Source organism: Coloeus monedula, assembly GCF_965178545.1.
Source record: "Coloeus monedula genome assembly, chromosome: 31".
Taxonomy (NCBI): Eukaryota; Metazoa; Chordata; class Aves; order Passeriformes; family Corvidae; genus Coloeus; species Coloeus monedula.
In genome coordinates, this window is record NC_138811.1 from 1,278,592 (window position 1) to 1,295,878 (window position 17,287).

The 17,287-nt window shown below is 60.3% G+C and overlaps 1 protein-coding gene across 1 annotated transcript in view; it reads right to left on the bottom strand.

Annotated features, from left to right (window-relative positions):
* Positions 1–511: 511 nt before the first annotated feature.
* The window catches only part of C3 (complement C3), a gene marked incomplete at its 5' end in the record, with an annotated part of 29,983 nt that continues 13,207 nt past the window's right edge, over positions 512–17,287 (bottom strand). The window contains 25 exons of the mRNA XM_082299431.1: positions 512–738; positions 1,446–1,581; positions 2,430–2,513; positions 2,984–3,070; positions 3,652–3,741; positions 4,035–4,140; positions 4,730–4,816; positions 5,275–5,362; positions 5,962–6,013; positions 6,127–6,277; positions 7,226–7,384; positions 7,982–8,145; positions 8,570–8,720; positions 8,816–8,911; positions 9,551–9,710; positions 9,789–9,864; positions 10,471–10,674; positions 10,770–10,856; positions 11,512–11,578; positions 12,859–13,071; positions 13,151–13,290; positions 14,252–14,337; positions 14,735–14,844; positions 15,698–15,900; positions 16,790–16,861. Of these exons, the coding sequence (XP_082155557.1) occupies positions 597–738; positions 1,446–1,581; positions 2,430–2,513; positions 2,984–3,070; positions 3,652–3,741; positions 4,035–4,140; positions 4,730–4,816; positions 5,275–5,362; positions 5,962–6,013; positions 6,127–6,277; positions 7,226–7,384; positions 7,982–8,145; positions 8,570–8,720; positions 8,816–8,911; positions 9,551–9,710; positions 9,789–9,864; positions 10,471–10,674; positions 10,770–10,856; positions 11,512–11,578; positions 12,859–13,071; positions 13,151–13,290; positions 14,252–14,337; positions 14,735–14,844; positions 15,698–15,900; positions 16,790–16,861 (3,011 nt within the window). The 3' untranslated portion in view covers positions 512–596. The remainder of the gene's footprint in view (positions 739–1,445; positions 1,582–2,429; positions 2,514–2,983; positions 3,071–3,651; positions 3,742–4,034; positions 4,141–4,729; positions 4,817–5,274; positions 5,363–5,961; positions 6,014–6,126; positions 6,278–7,225; positions 7,385–7,981; positions 8,146–8,569; positions 8,721–8,815; positions 8,912–9,550; positions 9,711–9,788; positions 9,865–10,470; positions 10,675–10,769; positions 10,857–11,511; positions 11,579–12,858; positions 13,072–13,150; positions 13,291–14,251; positions 14,338–14,734; positions 14,845–15,697; positions 15,901–16,789; positions 16,862–17,287) is intronic.

Here is a 17,287-nt window from a genome sequence, read left to right on the forward strand (position 1 = left end):
CCCTATGATGTCCCCATGACTCCATCAATCCCTATGGAGTCCCCACCACCCTCTTGTCCCCTCCGGTGTCCCCATGTCCCTTATTGTGTCCCCCATGACCTCTGTGGAGTCCCCACCACCCTCTTCTCCCCTCTGGTGGCACCAAGTCCCCTTTGGTGTCCCCCTGTCCCCCATGGTGTCCCCATGCCCCTCCTTGGTGTCCCTGCAACCCCTCTGGTGTCCCCATGACTCCATCAACCCTATGGGGTCCCCACCACCCTCTTGCCCCCTCTGGTGTCCCCATGCCCCTTATCATGTCCCCATGACCCCTCTGGTGTCTCCATGTCCTCTGTGGTGTCCCCACCCCCCACTGTCCCCGCTGGTGTCCCCATGAACCAGCTGATGTTCCCACCACCTTCTTCTCTCCTCTGGGGTCACCACCACCTCCCACGTGTCCCCCTCCACAGACACCCAGAGCCAGGTGCTCAGAAATGACTTTTTTTAACCAAAAAAAAAAGGGGAGGGAGGAGGGGACAAAAGGTGACCAAAAGGGTTGGTGACACCTGAGGGTTGGTGACACCCGAGGGTTGGTGACAACCCGGGGGCGGGGTGGGGACTCAGTTGGGACACCCGAAGAGGGTCATGGCCTCGGAGAACTCGACAAAGTCCTGGCAGCGTCCCTGCAGGGCGGGGTCCTGGCACGACTCCTCCAAGGGCCACTCCTCGATCCACGTGTCCTTCCCGATCAGGTACGAGAAGCTGGGGACACAGAGGACAGCGATGGGGACACGGGGGACAGCGATGGGGACACGGGGGGCAGCGATGGGGACAACGGGGGGCAGCAGGGGCAAGGGAGGCAGTGGGGACAATGGGGGGCAATGGGGATATAGGGGACAGTGGGGACAATGGGGACAATGGGGATATAGGGGACAGTGGGGACAGTGGGGACAGTGGGGACAGTGGGGATATAGGGGACAGTGGGGACAATGGGGGGCAATGGGGACAATGGGGGGCAATGGGGGCAGTGTCCCCTGTGTCCTCTTGCTGTCCCCACCTTCTCCCTCTGCCCCATCCCCGTGCCCTCCCCATCCCTCTGTCCCCCTGTCCCCTTGTCCCTCCCTGTCCCCATGTCTCCCCTGTCCCTGTGTCCCCCTGTCCCCTGTCCCCATCTCCCCCACCTTGTCCCCGTGTCCCTCCATCCCCTCTCGCCTGTCCCTGTGCCCTCCCCATCCCCATGTCCCTCACATCCCCATGTTCCCACGTCCCACCTCCCCGTCCCTTTGTCCCCCTGTCCCCTCTCCCCACCCCAGTGTCCCCCTGTCCCCTCTGCCCCTGTCCCAGTGTCCCTCCCTGTCCCCACAGACCCCTTCCACATCCCCCCCACGTGTCCCTGTGTCCCCCCATGGCCTCCTGTGTCCCTCCCATGTCCCTCCCGTGTCCCCCCAGTGTCCCCCCAGTGTCCCTACTGTCTGCCGGTGATCCAGAGGTCGCTGGCCTGTCCCCACACCAGGTAGTCCTGTCCCTTGCGCAGGTTCAGGCTGTCCCTGCACTGCTGGTGGCTCACGAATGTCCTGCTGCTGCCGGCGGGGTCCTCGTCCGTGCCTGGTCACAGTGTCACCGTGTCACCGTGTCATCTCCACCCCCCCAAACAGAGCAGCTGTGGTGGCACCACCCCCTGCTGGCCCCGGCTGTGGGTGGGACCAGGTCCCTCTGGCTTTGCCAGCAGCTTCGGGGGTCCCCAATGCACCTGGGTGGCACCGACCCCACCTGGGTGACATCGACTCATTTGGGTGTCCCCAACCCACCAGGGTAACCCCAAACTCCCTTGGGTGACACCAACCCCACCTTGGTGACATCAGCCCCCTTGTGTGTCTCTAACCCACCTGGGTGTCCCTAAAACCCTTGGGTGACTTCAACTCCCACCTGTGTGTCCCCAGCCCCAGATGACCTTCACCGTGTCCCTCCATGGGGTGGCCTTGTCCCCCCGGAGGTGGCCGTTTCTCCCCCTTGGTGACCTTGTCACACCCGCCCTGTGGTGGCCTTGTCCCCCCCTTGGTGGCCTTTTCCCCCCCAGAGTGATTGTGTCCCTCCAAGGGTGGCCGTGTCTCCCTGAAGTGGCCGTGTCCCGCTCTTGAGGTGACCTTGTCCCCCCATGGCTCGCATGTCCCCCCATGATGTCCTTGTCCCTCCCAGGGTGGCCTTGTCCCCCAACAGTTCCCTTGTCCCCCCCACGGTTTCCTTGTCCCCCAAGGTGGCCTTGTGCTCCTCCCAGAGTGGCCTTTTCCTCCCCCATGGTGGCCTTGTCCCCCCATGGTTTCCTTGTCCCCCCCTGAGGTGACCCCGGGGTGGCTTTTTCACCCTCCTTGGTGGCCTTGTCCCCCTCCTTGGTGGCCTTGTCGTCCCCCCACCCCCCCCGAGGTGGCCTTGTCCCCTGCTCACGGTGGCCGTACCCATCTTGATGACCGACAGGACCTTCATGACGTAATTGTCGTGGGACGGAGTCTCCTCGCGGTCCACCAGCTTCACCTTGTACACTGCCAGGGGACACGGGGACAGCGTGGTCATCCCCGCTGGGGTGGCCCCGCTGTGTCCCTCCCTGCCCCTTTGATGTCCCCAATGTCCCCACCCACAGCCTTTCTGTCCCCAGCTCCACCCACCATGACCCAATGTCCCCAATGTCCCCAATGTCCTTGATGTCCCCATTGTCCCCAATCCCCCAATGTCCCCAATGTTTCCAGTCTCCAATGCCCCCAACCCCCAATGTCCCCAATGTCCCAAATGTCTTTGATGTCCCCAGTGTCCCCAGTGTCCCCATTGTCCCCAATCCCCCAATGTCCCCAGTGTTTCCAGTCTCCAATGCCCCCAACCCCCAATGTCCCCAATATCCCAAATGTCCTTGACGTCCCCGATGTCCCCAGTGTCCCCATTGTCCTCGTGTCCCCAATCCCCCAATGTCCCAAATGTCCCCGTTGTCCCTGCTGTCCCCACTGTCCCCATGTCCCACCAAAGTCCACTCCAGGCTCGCAGGCGCGCTGGATGCGTTGGTTGACGGTGATGGCCTCGTGCTGCTCCTGCCGGTTGAAGCAGCTCTCTGTGGGGACATGGGAACATCATGGGGACATCATGGGGACACAGCCATGACAAGGTCAGGTCCGGCAGGGACGTGTCCCCATCACAGTCATGACACGCGACATCTCATCAATGACGTGTCCCCACCACAGCCATGACGTGTCCCACCATGGCAGGGACGTGTCCCCATCACAGTCACGACATGTGACATCGCATCAATGACGTGTCCCCACCACGGGCATGACGTGTCCCATTGTGGCAGGGATGTGTCCCCACCGCGGCCATGACGTGTCCCACCACGGCAGGGACGTGTCCCCATCACGGTCATGACATGTGACATCTCGCCATTGTGTCCCACCATGGCTGTGACTTGTCTCATCCTGGCCGTGACATGTCCCCATCATGACCGTGACGTGTCCCACCATGGCAGGGACCTGTCCCCATCGTGGGGGGGACACGTTCCCATCATGGCCATGAAGTGTCCCACCACATCAAGGTGTTCCATCATGGCCATGACATGACCCCTCATGGCCATGGAGTGTCCCACCCTGCCAGTGCTGTCATCCCATCCCACCCCCCATGTCCCCGTGTCCCCAGCGTCACCTTCGGCACAGCGACAAACGTCCCCCTGGCAGATCTTGTTCAGTTTCCCTCCCTCCTTGTCCGGGTGGTAGAACCGGGTGCAGCGATCGTCTGTGGGGACATGGGGACAGCCGGGACATCAGGGGACATGGGGGGACAGCAGGGGACATCAGCTGAGGCCCAGCAGGAGGTGTGGGGACAGCGCGGTGACATCGGGGTGGGGACGCTTAGCGAGGGAGGAGAGTGAGGGGACACAGAGCGAGGAGATCAGTGGGACAAAAGCACAGGAGGGGATATGGAGGGGACTTTGGAGGGTGTGGGGGTGGAGGGGACCCAAGGATGACCCAGGGGAGCCCAGGGTGATCCAGGTGACAAGGGTGACCCAGGTGACCCGGGTGACACACCGATGCTGTAGTAGCTGTAGACGCTGACGGCCGCGGGCTGGATCAGCCCCACCTGGAACCTCTGGTGGGCCTTGAAGGCGAAGCACTCCTGGGCCTTGTGAGACACCTGGGGACAGCGCGGGGACACGGGGACATGGGGGTGGCCCTCAGACAGACTGTGAAGCACCTCCCCAGCCCTCCGGTCCTGTCCCCAGCCATGTCCCCGTGCTGTCCCCACCCATCACCTGGAGCCGTCTCTGTCCTTGTCACCACCTTGAGACTGTTTCTGTGTCACCCACTTCTGTCCCCAACACTGTCTGTCCCCATCCCATCCTTGTCCCCCTCCTGTCCCTGCCCATGTCCCCAACTCCCTCCTGGTCCCTGTCCCATCCTGTCCCTGTCACCATCCCTGTCCTCTCACATCCCTGTCTCATCTTGTCCCTGTCCCCATGTCCCTCCTGTCCCCATTGTCCTCTGTGTCCCCACCTTCATCACCATCCTTGTCCCCTCCTGTCCTTGCCCATGTCCCCCACTCCCTCCTGGTCCCTGTCCCATCCCTGTCCCATCTCTGTCCCTGTGCTATCATGTCCCCATTCCTCTCCCATCTTGTCCCTGTCCCCATCCCTGTCCTGTCCCATCCTCATCCCTGTCCCCATCCCTTTCCCCACCTCCCAGTTCCCACCCCCGTGTCCCCAGCGTCCCCTCCGTGTCCCCACCTTGTCCAGGTAAATGACGACGTTGCTCCGCTCTGTTCCCTGATCCAGCTCGAACTTGGAGATGTACCTGTCCACCCCCTCGGACAGCTGGGGACACCGGGGACAGCGTCACACTGGGCACGGGGGACACGCGGAGACACGCGGGGACACCAGGGACGCCGTGACATGAGGGACATGCAGGGACACCGGGGACACTGTGACACCGGGAACAGGGGACACACAGGGACACATAGGGACACCGGGGGACACCATGACACCAAGCACGGGGGACATGCAGGGACACATGGGGACACACCGTGACACCACGGGGACATGTGGAGACAGGGTGACATGGGGAACGCAGGACATGTGGGGACACAGAACGGCATCAGGACATGGGGACACACAGGGACACGGTGACACCAGACACGTGGGGACACGCAGGGACAACAGGGATGTGGGGACATGTGGCAGTGTGGGGACATGGTGACACACAATGGCACAAAAACGTGGGGTCCCCTGTCTCACCCAGGTCCCCCTGGGTGTCCCCATGTCCCCACACTGACCCTCCTCAGGTCCTGGACATCCGGCGAGAAGCCCGTGAGCATGGACACGTCCAGGATGGACATGGTGGCATCCACGGTGTCCAGGTACCTGTGGGGACAGGGCTGAGGCCACTCCCGCCTGTCCCAACCACCCCAGTGTCCCCAGTGTTCCCATTCCCAAGGGTCCCCATGGGACCAGGTGGCGGCTGAGCCCTGTGTGTTCCCCTTGTCCCCATCCTTTCCCTGACATCCCTGTGTCCCCATTCCTCTCCTCGTCCCCAATGTCCCCATCCTTCTCCCTCACATCACTGTCCCCAATGTCCCCATTCCCCTTCCTGTCCCCAGTGTCCCCATCCTTACCTTGATGTCCCTGTCCCCAGTGTCCCTCCCCCCCATTCACCCCCCAGTCCCCGCTGTCCCTGCTGTCCCCAGTGTCCCCATACTTTCCCTGATGTCCCTGTCCCCAGTGTCCCCATTCCCCTCCCTGTCCTCAATGCCCCCATTCCCCTCCCTGTCCCCAGTGTCCCCATCCTTTCCCTGATGTCCTTGTCCCCAATGTCCCCATTCCCCTCCCTGTCCCCAGTATCCCCATCCTTTCCCTGATGTCCTTGTCCCCCGTGTCCCCACTCCCCTCCCTGTCCCCGGTGTCCCTCCCTCGCAGTCCCCTCCCTGTCCCCTCCCTGCCCCCGCCGTCCCCAGTGTCCCCACCTGGTGCAGATGGTGATCTTGACAGACCTGATGACATCCTCCTCTTCCTTGCCTGGGTGGGGACAACAAGGAGACCTTGAAGAGGACACGGGGTGCACAGAGGGGAGGTGGGGAGGGGCTCGGGGGGACACAGCGAGGACAGGGAGGGGACAGCTGGGGACTCACCCATGTTCACCTCCTCCACGTCCACGCTCAGGTCGAACTTGTCACATTTGTTGTCCTTCTCGGGGACCTTGGCGTGGTACACGGTCACCACTGTCATTGTCCCCTTGCCTACGCCCTCGGCCTTCACGGTGAATTCCTCGTTCAGCTTGGTCTGAGGGGACAGGGGTCGTTGGGAAGGGACAAGGATGTCCCCAGGAGGAACAGGAAGGGGTGTGTGGGGACATGGAGGGGACATAGAAGGGACAGGGACAGGCAGGACGCGGAGGGGGTGACAGCGTTGCAGAGATAGAGGGGACAGGGACGTTGAAGGACACAGAGGGGACATGGAGATCAGGAGGAGAAGGAGGTGACAGGGATATTGCAGGTCACAGCAAGGGAGGGGACAAGCTCAGCCTGGGACATGGAGGTGACAGGGACATCCCAGGGAGGGGACAAGGTCATCCTGGGACATCCCAAGGCTTGAAAGGACACAGAGGGGACAGGACATAGAAGGGACAAGGACAACCAAGGCCATGGTGAAGGTACAGGATTGTCCTGGGCCATAAAAGTGACAGGGTGACAGTGACAGGGACAAGGGTGCCAGGTGCCAAGGTCATCCTGGGACATCCCAAGCCTTGAGAGGACACAGAGGTGACAGAAGGGACACGAACAACCAAGGCCATGGTGAAGGAACAGGATTGTCCCAGGACACAAGGACACCCAGAGGTGACAGGGAAAAGGTGTCAGGGTGCCAGGGTGCCAAGGCCACAGGGGACAAGGTCACCCTGGGACATCCCAAGCCTTGAGAAGACACGGAGAAGAGAAAACGTGGAACAGACATTGAAGGGACATGGAAGGGACAAGAACAACCAAGGCCATGGTGAGGGGACAGGATTGTCCTGGGACATAAGGAGACCCAGAGGTGACAGTGACAGGGTGACAAGGACACAGGGGACAAGCTCAACCTGGGACATCCCAAGCCTTGAGAAGACACAGAGGTGACAGAACACGGAAGGGACACGAACAACCAAGGCTGTGATGAGGGGACAGGATTATCCTGGGACGTGAAGGTGACACATGGCGGGTGCCAGGTGGCAGTGCCAGGGACAGGGACAGGTACCTCAGTGGAGCGTGCCACCAGTGCGTTGCGGTTCTCGATGCGGTACTTGACGGGGCTGGCGCGGCGCGGCAGCAGCACCGACACGTCCAGCTCCAGCTGCTGCTGGGCCTCTGCGGCCACCTGGTACTGGGCCAGCGCTTGGAACACCAGGATGGTGGCCTGAAGGGACAGCAGGGTCACCAGGGCTTGGGGACAATGGGTGGAGAGCCCACAAGGGCTTCTGAGTGGACACTGGAATCACTGGGGTCACCAGGGCTTGGGGACACCAGCTGTGTGTCCACCTAGTACTGGGCCACAGCTTGGAACACCAGGATGGGGGCCTGAGGGTCACCGGTGTCACCAGGGCTTGGGCACAATGGGTGGAGAGCCCACAAGGGCTTCTGAGTGGCTGAGGGGATGCCACAGTCACCAGGGTCACCAGGGCTTGGGGACACCAGTTGGAGTGCCCACAAGGGCTCCTGGGTGGCCCTTGTAGCCTGAGGGTCACCGGTGTCACCAGGGCTTGGGGACACCAGTTGGAGTGCCCACAAGGGCTCCTGGGTGCCCCTGGTGGCCTGAGGGTCACCAGGGCTTGGGGACATTGGCTGTGTGTCCACATGGTACTGGGCCAGCGCTTGGAGCACCAGGGTCACCCCTGAGGTGACCCCCATGCCCTGAGATGTCCCCAAAACCACAACCCCCATCCCTGTCATCCCCAGGGCCACCAGGTGCCCCTGAGATGTCCCTGCGGGTGGCCGGGGGTGTCCCATGTCCCACCTGGGTGGAGCCATAGCCGCCTCCGTAGTAGTTCTGCTGGGCGAGCCACCGGACCACCGGCCCCGCCAGCTCCGACTTCTTCATGTGCACCAGGGCCAGCAGCGCGTAGGATGTGCCCTCGATGTTGTAGGTGCGGGCATTGCGCTCCTCCCAGCTGGCCCCGCCTGTGGCAACACCAGGGACACCCTCAGACACCAGGGACCCCACAGCCACCTCACCTCAAGCCTAAATTACAACTCTGGGTGAGGTGTCTCCTCTGGAGGATCCAAAACCACTTCTGGAGAACTCATGAGAACACAAAACCACCTCTTCTGACCCCAGTTTCAACCCTTTGGACCCCAAGGTGAAGGGGTCACCTTTGAGAATGTCAGGAGGACCCAAACCCACCTCCCCTGACCACAGTTTCCACCCCCAGGTGAGGCTTTAATTCTGGAGAACCTCATGAGAATCCAAAACCACCTCCCCTGACCCCAGTTTCCAACCCCTGTTGAGGTGTCACCTTTGGAGAACCTCACGAGGACCCAAAATCTCATAAGGACCCAAAACCACCTCCTTTCACTCCAATTTCACCCCCAACTGAGGCATCACCTTTGGAGAACTTCATGAGGACCTTCTCGCTCTTGAGCTTCCCGGCCAGGGCCAGCGCGTAGGATGCCAGGGCCACCGTGTAGGGCCGGGCCAGCTGCTCATAGCGCCGGGCCAGGAAGTTGGCGGCTTTGTTGATGCTCTCGTCCAAGCTCTGGGAATAAAGGACGGAAAATTTGGGATCTCAGGTGGCTTCCATGAGGGCCTGGCACCTCAGGAATGTCCCTGTCCCCACGTGGGGTCACTCACGTTGATGTGGTCCTTGCAGATCTCCCGTGCCTCCTCCAGGGCAATGAGGATGAAGGCGGTGAGGGACACCTCAGGCTCGGCGCCTACGTAGCCTCCCTGGGGGATAAAAAAGAGGGAAAAATCCTCGGGATTGGGATTTTCCCAGTGAGTTCTGCCCCACCCAACACTCGGCCATGCCCCAGGAACCCATTCCAAAAATCTGTGCTTGACCAGGCCAAGGGACACCCAAGGGACACCCAAAGAATCTCCAAGGAACACCCAAGGAATGTCTGACCTTCACCTGACCTTCACACAAGGAACACTCAAGGGACACCCAAAGAACCCCCAAGGAACACCCGAGGAATTCCTGGGGTTCACCTGACCTTCCGCCAAGGAACACCCAAAACCCAACCGAACTTCACCCAGAGAATACCCAAGGAATTCCTGAGCTTCACCTGACCTTCACCCCAGGAAAGTCCAAGGAACACCCAAGGACCATCTGACCTTCACCCAAGCTTCACCCAAGGAAAACACCTCGACTTCACCCGAAGTTCCTCTGACCTTCAGCCGAGGAACACCCAAAACCCACCCAAACTTCACCCAAGGAACACCCAAGAAATTCCTGAGGTTCACCTGACCTCCACCCCAGGAACACCTGAAGCCCACCCAAGACCCTCCCACTCTTCACCTGACCTCCACCTGACGTCCTCCCAACCTTCAGCCACCAGCAATGACAGGGTTGAGGTGTCCTCCTACCAACATCTCCTTATGGATGACGGGAGCGTCCTCCTGGAAGACCCCATCCGGCTTCTGCTTGTTGAGGATGAGCCACTTGACGGGGCCGCAGATCTCGCTGTGCTCGATGTCCGTCAGCTTGCGGGCCATGGCGAACACCTTGACCACGTAGGCGGTCAACCTGGGGACGGGGACACCTGAGCATCACGTCCGGGCCTGTCACCTGGGCCAGGTGGTGGCAGTGGCAGCAGGACCTCACCAGGTGCTGGAGGGGCGGTTGATGAAGGCAGCATAGGAGCTGTCGGGCTTGCGGAAGGCCAACTGTTGGGTGTAACCTGCGAGGAGATGGACGTTGGTCAACGCAAGGGGTGGCCGGGGGTGGCCTCAGGCCACCAAGGTCCTCCAGTCATTGGTCAATGTGAGGGGCGGCCGGCGGTGGCCTCAGGCCACCAATGTCCTCCAACTCTTGGTCAATGTGAAGGGTGGCCAGGGGTGGCCTCAGGCCACCAATGTCCTCCAACCGTTGGTGAATACAAGGAGTGTCCAGGGGTGGCCTCAGGCCACCAATGTCCTCCAACTGTTGGTCAGCCTGAGGGATGTCCAGGGGTGGCTTCGGGCCACCAACACCCTCCAACCATTGGCCAAGAGAAGGAACACCTGGAGGTGCCATCAGGCCACCAACGCCCTCTAACTGTTGGTCAACACAAGGAGCACCCATCCAAGCTGAGGAAGCCTTGGGCCACCAACCCACTCAGGAGCCCATCCCAGTGCAAACCAGTAACTCCGGAAACCCCAAACTGGTGGCACCCAACCCAGGTCTCCAGAGGGGCCATCTCCTGCACCACCTCAGATGATAGGGACATTTTGTGACCCGAGAGAGGCCACTGAGGGACATTCCCACCCTTTTGAGGACATTCCCACCGTTTTGGAGCTGCTCCCACCTTTCCTGATCAGCTCGATAGCCTCGGCCCGGCGGTCGATGCCGAAGTTCTCCCACTGCATGGTGTTGTCCAGGTAGTGGACGGCGATGACCGTGGGGGTCAGGGCGATCATGTTCTGCTCCCCGCAGCCCGACGGGGTCACGATCAGGTGCTTCAGCTTGGCCCCGTCGATGGCCTTCTCCACGATGATGGACACGGGGTTGCCTGGGCCACAAGGAGACGTGTCAAGCCCGGAGATGTCCCTCCCACCTGTCCCCTCTCCAGGTTGTCCCCACCTGTGTCCCCTCCCCGGCGCTCACCTTGGATGCTGACTTTGGTCTCTGACTCCGTGTTGGGGACAATGTCCGAGAGATCCGCGGCCTTCACTCGCTCCTCCTGCACCCCCTCTGTGGGACGGGGTGGACATGGGTGACCCCAAATCCTCCCCGTGTCCCCCCCAGCGCTCAACCCTGAGGTGACCCAGCCCCGCCCCACACCAGGGTGTCCCTTGTCCCTCCAGACCTTCCAGGGTCACACCAGGATGTCCCTTCTCCCTTGAAATGCCCCAGCTCTGTGGTGGTGGGATGGGTCTTGGCCCCAAAGATGACCCAGACCCACAGTTGGACTTCCCTTGGCCCCAAAGATGTCCCAAACCCACAGTGGGCCTTCCCTGATCCCTCAAGATGTTCCAAACCCACAGTGGGCCTTCCCTGGTCCCTCAAGATGTCCCAAACCCACAGTGGAACTTCTCTGGTCCCCAGAGATGCCCCAGTGGGACCTCCCTGGTCCCTCAAGATGTCCCAGACCCAGTGGGGTGTCCCTTGTCCTCCAAGATGTCCCAAATTTGCCCTTGGGGGTACATCCTCCATCCCCTGAGATGTCCCAGACCCACAGTTGGACTTCCTGGTTCCTCAAGATGTCCCAGACCTGCTCTTGGGGGTACCTTCTCCATCCCCTGAGATGTTCCAGCCCCACAGTGGGACCTCCCTTGTGCCTGAGGTGCCCCAGACCCCAACCCAGGCGAGTCCCCCCGTGGGGCCGAGCTCAGCCACGGTCACTCACTGACTCCCTTCTTCTGTGGGTCCAGCTCGACGATCTGCACCGTCTTCTCCAGCCGCATCCCCTCGGGCTGCCCAGGGCAGAGTCCAGCGCTGAAGGTGGGGCTGGGTTTGGGGTCTTCCCCTTCCCAACCCCTCTGGACCGGCCGGGAAAGGCCTCCCAGTATAAACCAGCACCCCCAGCTCAGGTGGACACACTGGGACAGCCCCAGGAGGCCACACTTGGCCATCCTGAGGGGACAATCCTTTATCCCAGGATGAACCACAGAATCACAGAATCAACCAGGTTGGAAAAGACCTTTGAGATCATCGAGTCCAACCTGTGACCACCTTGTCACCCTGACCATGGCACCGAGTGCCATGTCCAGTCTTGAACACCTCCAGGGATGGGGACTCCACCACCTCCTTGGGCAGCCCCTTCCAATGTCCAACCACCCTTTCTGCGAAGAACCTCTTCCTAATGTCCAGCCTAAACCTCTCCTGGCACAGCTTAAGGCTGTGTCCTCTTGTCCTGTTGCTGGTCAGCCAGGACAAGAGACTGACCCCCACCTGGCTGCCCCCTCCTGCCAGGGAGTGGTGGGCAGTGATGGGGTCACCCCTGAGCCTCCTCTTCTCCAGGATGAACAACCTTGGAGCACGTGTGCTCCAAACCCCTCGTCAGCCTTGTTGCCTTTCTCTGGATACTCTCCAGCCCCTCAATGTCCATCCTAAATTGGGGGTCCAGAACTGGACACAGCACTTGAGGTGTGGCCCAACCAGTGCTGAGTACAGGGGGACAATCCCTGCCCTGCTCCTGCTGGCCACTCCATTCCTGATCCAGGCCAGGTGCCATTGGCCTTCTTGGCCACCTGGGCTCATGTCCAGCCTGCTGTCCATCAGTGCCCCCAGGTCCCTCTCTGCCCGGCCGCTGTCCAGCCACTCTGTCCCCAGCCTGTAGCTCTGCAGGGGTTGTTGTGGCCAAAGTGAAGGACCCGGCACTCGGACTTGTTGAACCTCCCATGGTTGGGTTTGTCCCTTGTCCCCAGCCTGTCCTGGTCCCTCTGCAGAGCCCTCCTGCCCTCCAGCAGATCCACACTCGCTCCCAGCTCAGTGTCATCTGCAGATTTGCTGATGGTGGACTCAATCCCCCCCATCCAGATCATCAATAAAGATATTAAATAAAGATATTAACTCAAGAAAGACATTAAATAAAAACACTAAATCGATGAAGATATGAAGCAGGACTGGCCCTACACTGACCCCTTGGGGACACCACTGGTGACCAGAGGTGGCACCATTCCCCACCACACTGAAGAAGGACACAGGGACATCACCGTGCCGGGGACACCTCAGGGACACCACCATCACTCACCACGACTCTGAGCTTCTTCTTGACCCCGTCGCCCATGTACTGGTTGCGGACGGCCGCCTTGACCTCGATGTCCAGCAGGCCGAGCTTGAGGGGGACGATGACGAAGGGCACGGTGCGCGAGGACTCGGCCTTCATGCGCAGCACCTGCTGGTAGCGCTGCTTGGCCGTGGAGGGGCTGCACAGGTCGGGGTTGTAGATCAGCTCCACGCGCACCTGGACGGGGACAGTGGGGGGGGTCACACGTGTGGTCCGGGGAGGGTCACGGTGTCCCCAGAAAATGTCCCCAACTGACCGTGATGTCGTGCAGCCAGTAGTTGTAGAGGATGGCGCGGATCTCCACCTGCTCATTCCTCACCACCGAGTAGGGCAGGCGGAGGTCGATGAAGAAGTCCTTCATCACCGTGATCTCGTAGGGATCGGCCACGCACAACCCTGGGGTTGGGGACACGTGGGTTTGGGGTTGGGGGACACCTCGTGTTCCCAGGGCAGCCCAGAGGCCTTCAGAGGTCCGTGGAAGCCCAGGGAGTCCTCACAAGGTTTAGGGGATCCATCAAGAACTGTGGGATCTGCTCAAGGTTTAGGAGATGCCTCAAGTCCCATGGAGTCCTCCCGAGGTTTAGAAGGTTCCTCAAGTCCCACAGAGTCTTCCTAAAGTTTAGGGGATCCCTCAAGTCCCATCGAGTCCTTCCAAGGTTTGGGAGATCCCTCAAGTCCTATGGGGTCCTCCTAAGATTTAGGGGATTCCTCAAGTCGCAAGGAGTTCTCCCAAGATTTAGAAGATTCCTCAAGTCCCATCGAGTCCTTCCAAGGTTTAGGAGATTCCTTGAATCCCAAGGAGTTCTCTCAAGCTTTAGGGGATCCCTCAAGTCCCACTGAGTCCTCCCAAGTCCCATGGAGTTCTCCCAAGATTTAGAGGATCCCTCAAGTCCCATCAAGTCTTCCCAAAGTTTAGGAGATCCCTCAAGTCCTATGGGGTTCTCCCAAAGCTTAGAAGATCCCTTGAGTCCCAAGGAGTCTTCCCAAGATTTAGGGGATTCCTCAAGTCCCATTGAGTCCTCCCAAGGTTTAGGAGATCGCTTGAATCCCAAGGAATTCTCCCAACATTTAGGGGATCCTTTAAGTTGCATGGAATCCCCCCAAGATTCAGGGGACCCCTCAAGTCCTATGGGATCCACCCAATGTTTAGAGGATCCCTCAAGACCCAAGGAGATCCCTCAAATCCCAAGGACGGTCACCAAGCTTTGGGGCATCCCCACCTCAGATTTTGGAGATACCTCAAATCCCAACAAACCCCTCCAGGTTTTAGGGGACCCTTCAGGTCTCAGGGACCTCCACCAAGGTTTGGGGGATTTCTTTGACCCCAGAAACTCCCTCGTCCTCCATGACCCCATACCCTTGGAAGGGGAGAGGCTGACGGCCAGGACCTCCCAGGTGGTGATGGAGTCCTTCAGGTACACGGGCAGCGTCTTGGCTGAGACCCTGGAGAGGACAGGAGTGACCAAGGGGGTCATGGCCCACCCCAGGCCAGGCTCAGGGGGTGTCACCATGGGACCTCCCTTGTCCCCAGAGATGTTCCAGACCCACTGTGGGACTTCCTTGGAACCCAAAGATGTCCCAAACCCACAGTTGGACTTCCCTTGTCCCCACAGATGTCCCAGACCCCCAACCAGGACCAGAAGCTTGGAGATGACCCCTGAGTGGACCAAGGGGTCCTGAGGCAGCTCCAGGGGGTCAGCAGTGACCTTTGTCTGGATTTGGGGTGACCATAACTGGTCTCCAGAGATGTCCGAGCCTGCCAGGGAGGGGGTGACCATGCCCAGGCTGGGCTGTGGGGTGGGAGGGTTGTGGGACCAGGGGTCCGGGGGTCCAGGCTCACCCCAGCTTGTTGGGTGGCTCCGTCAGCTGCTCCACCTGCCACAGCCAACTCTCGGGGAAGAGGCTCCGCGAGACGATGTAGCTGTCCGACAAGAACGGACTGTCGTCCTCCTGGCCTGAGGGTGGTGACATTGGCCTTCTCGAGCGTGACCTCGGGCCTCCGACCCCTGAGCGGAGCCGGTATCACCCCAGCGCCACCCCAGTGCCATCCCACCACCACCCCTGGTCTTGCCCAAGCAAGGCCACCCAACCACCACCCAAGCGTTGCCCAACGTTCATCCAAGGGTTGTCCAAGGACAGCACAAGGAACGCCCAAGGGTCACCTGACCTTCACCCAAAGAACACCCAAGGAATGCCTGAACTTCACCCAAAGAAGACCCAGGGAACACCCAAGAAATGACCAAGGAATGCCCAAGGAAAGACCAAGGAACACCCAAGGAACATCTGACCTTCACCCAAGCTTTGCCCAAGGAAAATGCCTCAACTTCACCTGACCTTCACCAAGGAACACCCAAAACCCACCCGAGACCCTCCTAACTTCACCCAAGCTCCACCTGAGGAACACGCAAGGAATTCCTGAGGTTCACCTGACCATCACCCAAAAACCACCCACAGAATTCTTGAGGTTCACCTGACCTTCACCCAAGGAACACCCAAGAAAAGTCCAAGGAACACCCAAAGAATGCCCAAGGTCCACTTGACCTTCACCAAGGAACACCCAAAACCCACCCAAGACCCTCCTAACCTCACCTAAGCTCCACCTGAGGAACACTCAAGGAATCCCTGAGGTTCACCTGAGCTTCCCCCAAACAAAGCCCAAGTCCAAGGAAAGTCCAAGGAATACCCAAGCTTCACCTGACCTTCACCAAGAAACACCCAAACCCCACCCAAGACCCTCCCAAGTTCCACCTGAGGTTGCTCCAACCTCCCCCAACCTTCTCCCACCCCCCATGGCCCAACACTTGCTTCTGGCCAGCCCGGTGCTGGGTGACTGCTTCTGCTGGTCCCGCTTGGCCTTGATGTATCTGCAGCAGTCGAGGAAGGCGCGGATGCAGGACTCGCCCTCCTGGATGTACTCGGTCCTCTGCTCGCAGCTGTGTCCCATCGGGTTGTCCCTCATCCCGTCCTCGCAGCACTTCCGCTCCAGCTTGTCCGAGTACTCAGCCGCTACCGGACACACCAGGACAGGGCTGGGACCGGCCCCGGTGGCACCGGCATGGGGACCTCGGGGGTGTGGGACACTCTGGTGGCTCTCTGGGATATGGGACACTCTGGTGGTGTTTGGGACAAGGGACGCTCTGGTGGCTCTTGGGGATGGGGGACATTCTGGTGGTCTTTGGGACATGGGACACTTCGGTGGTCTTTGGGATATGGGACACTCTGGTGGCCCTCAGCGTCATGGGACACTGGTGGTTTTTGGGACATGGGACACTCTGGTGGCCCTCAGGGACATGGGACACTGGTGTTTTTTGGGACATGGGACACTCTGGGGGCTCTCAGGGACATGGGACACTGGTGGTTTTTGGGACATTGGACACTCTGGTGGCTCTCAGGGACATGGGACACTGGTGGTTTTTGGGACATGGGACACGCTGGTGGCCCTCAGGGACATGGGACACTCTGGGGGCTCTCAGGGACATAGGAAATGCTGGTGGCCTCTGGGACATTGGCATTGACCGGGACATGGGACACTCTGGTGGCCCTCAGGGACATGGGAAACTGGTGGCCTTTGGGACATGGGACATTGGTATTGACCAGGACATGGGACACTCTGGTGGCCCTCGGGGATGTGGGAAACTCTGGTGGCCTTCAGGGACATGGGACACTCTGGTGGCCTTTGGGATATGGGACATTGGTATGGACTGGACATGGGACACTGTTGTTCCTCAGGGACATGGGACACTCTGGTGGCCTTTGGGACCCAGGGGATGCTGTGGTGCCACCAGGGACAAGGGACACCTTGGCACCCTCAGGGACAAGGGACACAGCACACCGCAGTGGGACATGGGACACCCACAGTGTTCCTGGGGACAAGGGACACCCCAGCGCCACCTACCCTTGCTGCCCTTGTACTCGGCGAGTGCCAGCGAGCGGCGTTTGCGTTTGGCAGGCTGGGGACACTGGACCTCTGGGGACAGAGGGGACACAGCGACCCAGGTGTCACATCCCAAAGTTCAAGGTCACTTCCCCATCCCTGAGGTGTCACCTCCCCCCTCCCCGAGGTGTCGCATCCCTGAGGTGTCACCTCCCCCATCCCTGAGGTGTCACATTTTCCAGTCCTTGAAATGTCACATCCTTGAGGCATCACCTTCCCCATCCCCAAGGTGCCACCTCCCCTATCGCTGAAGTGTCACCTCCCCTGTCCCCAGGACGTCACCTTCCCCATCCCCAAGGTGCCACATCCCTGAGATGTCACCTCCTCCATCCCTGAGATATCACCTCTCCCATCCTCGAGGTGCCACCTCCTCCATCCCTGAAATGCCACCTCCTCCATCCCCAAAATGTTACCTCTCCCATCCTCGAGGTGCCACCTCCTCCATCCCCGAATGTCACC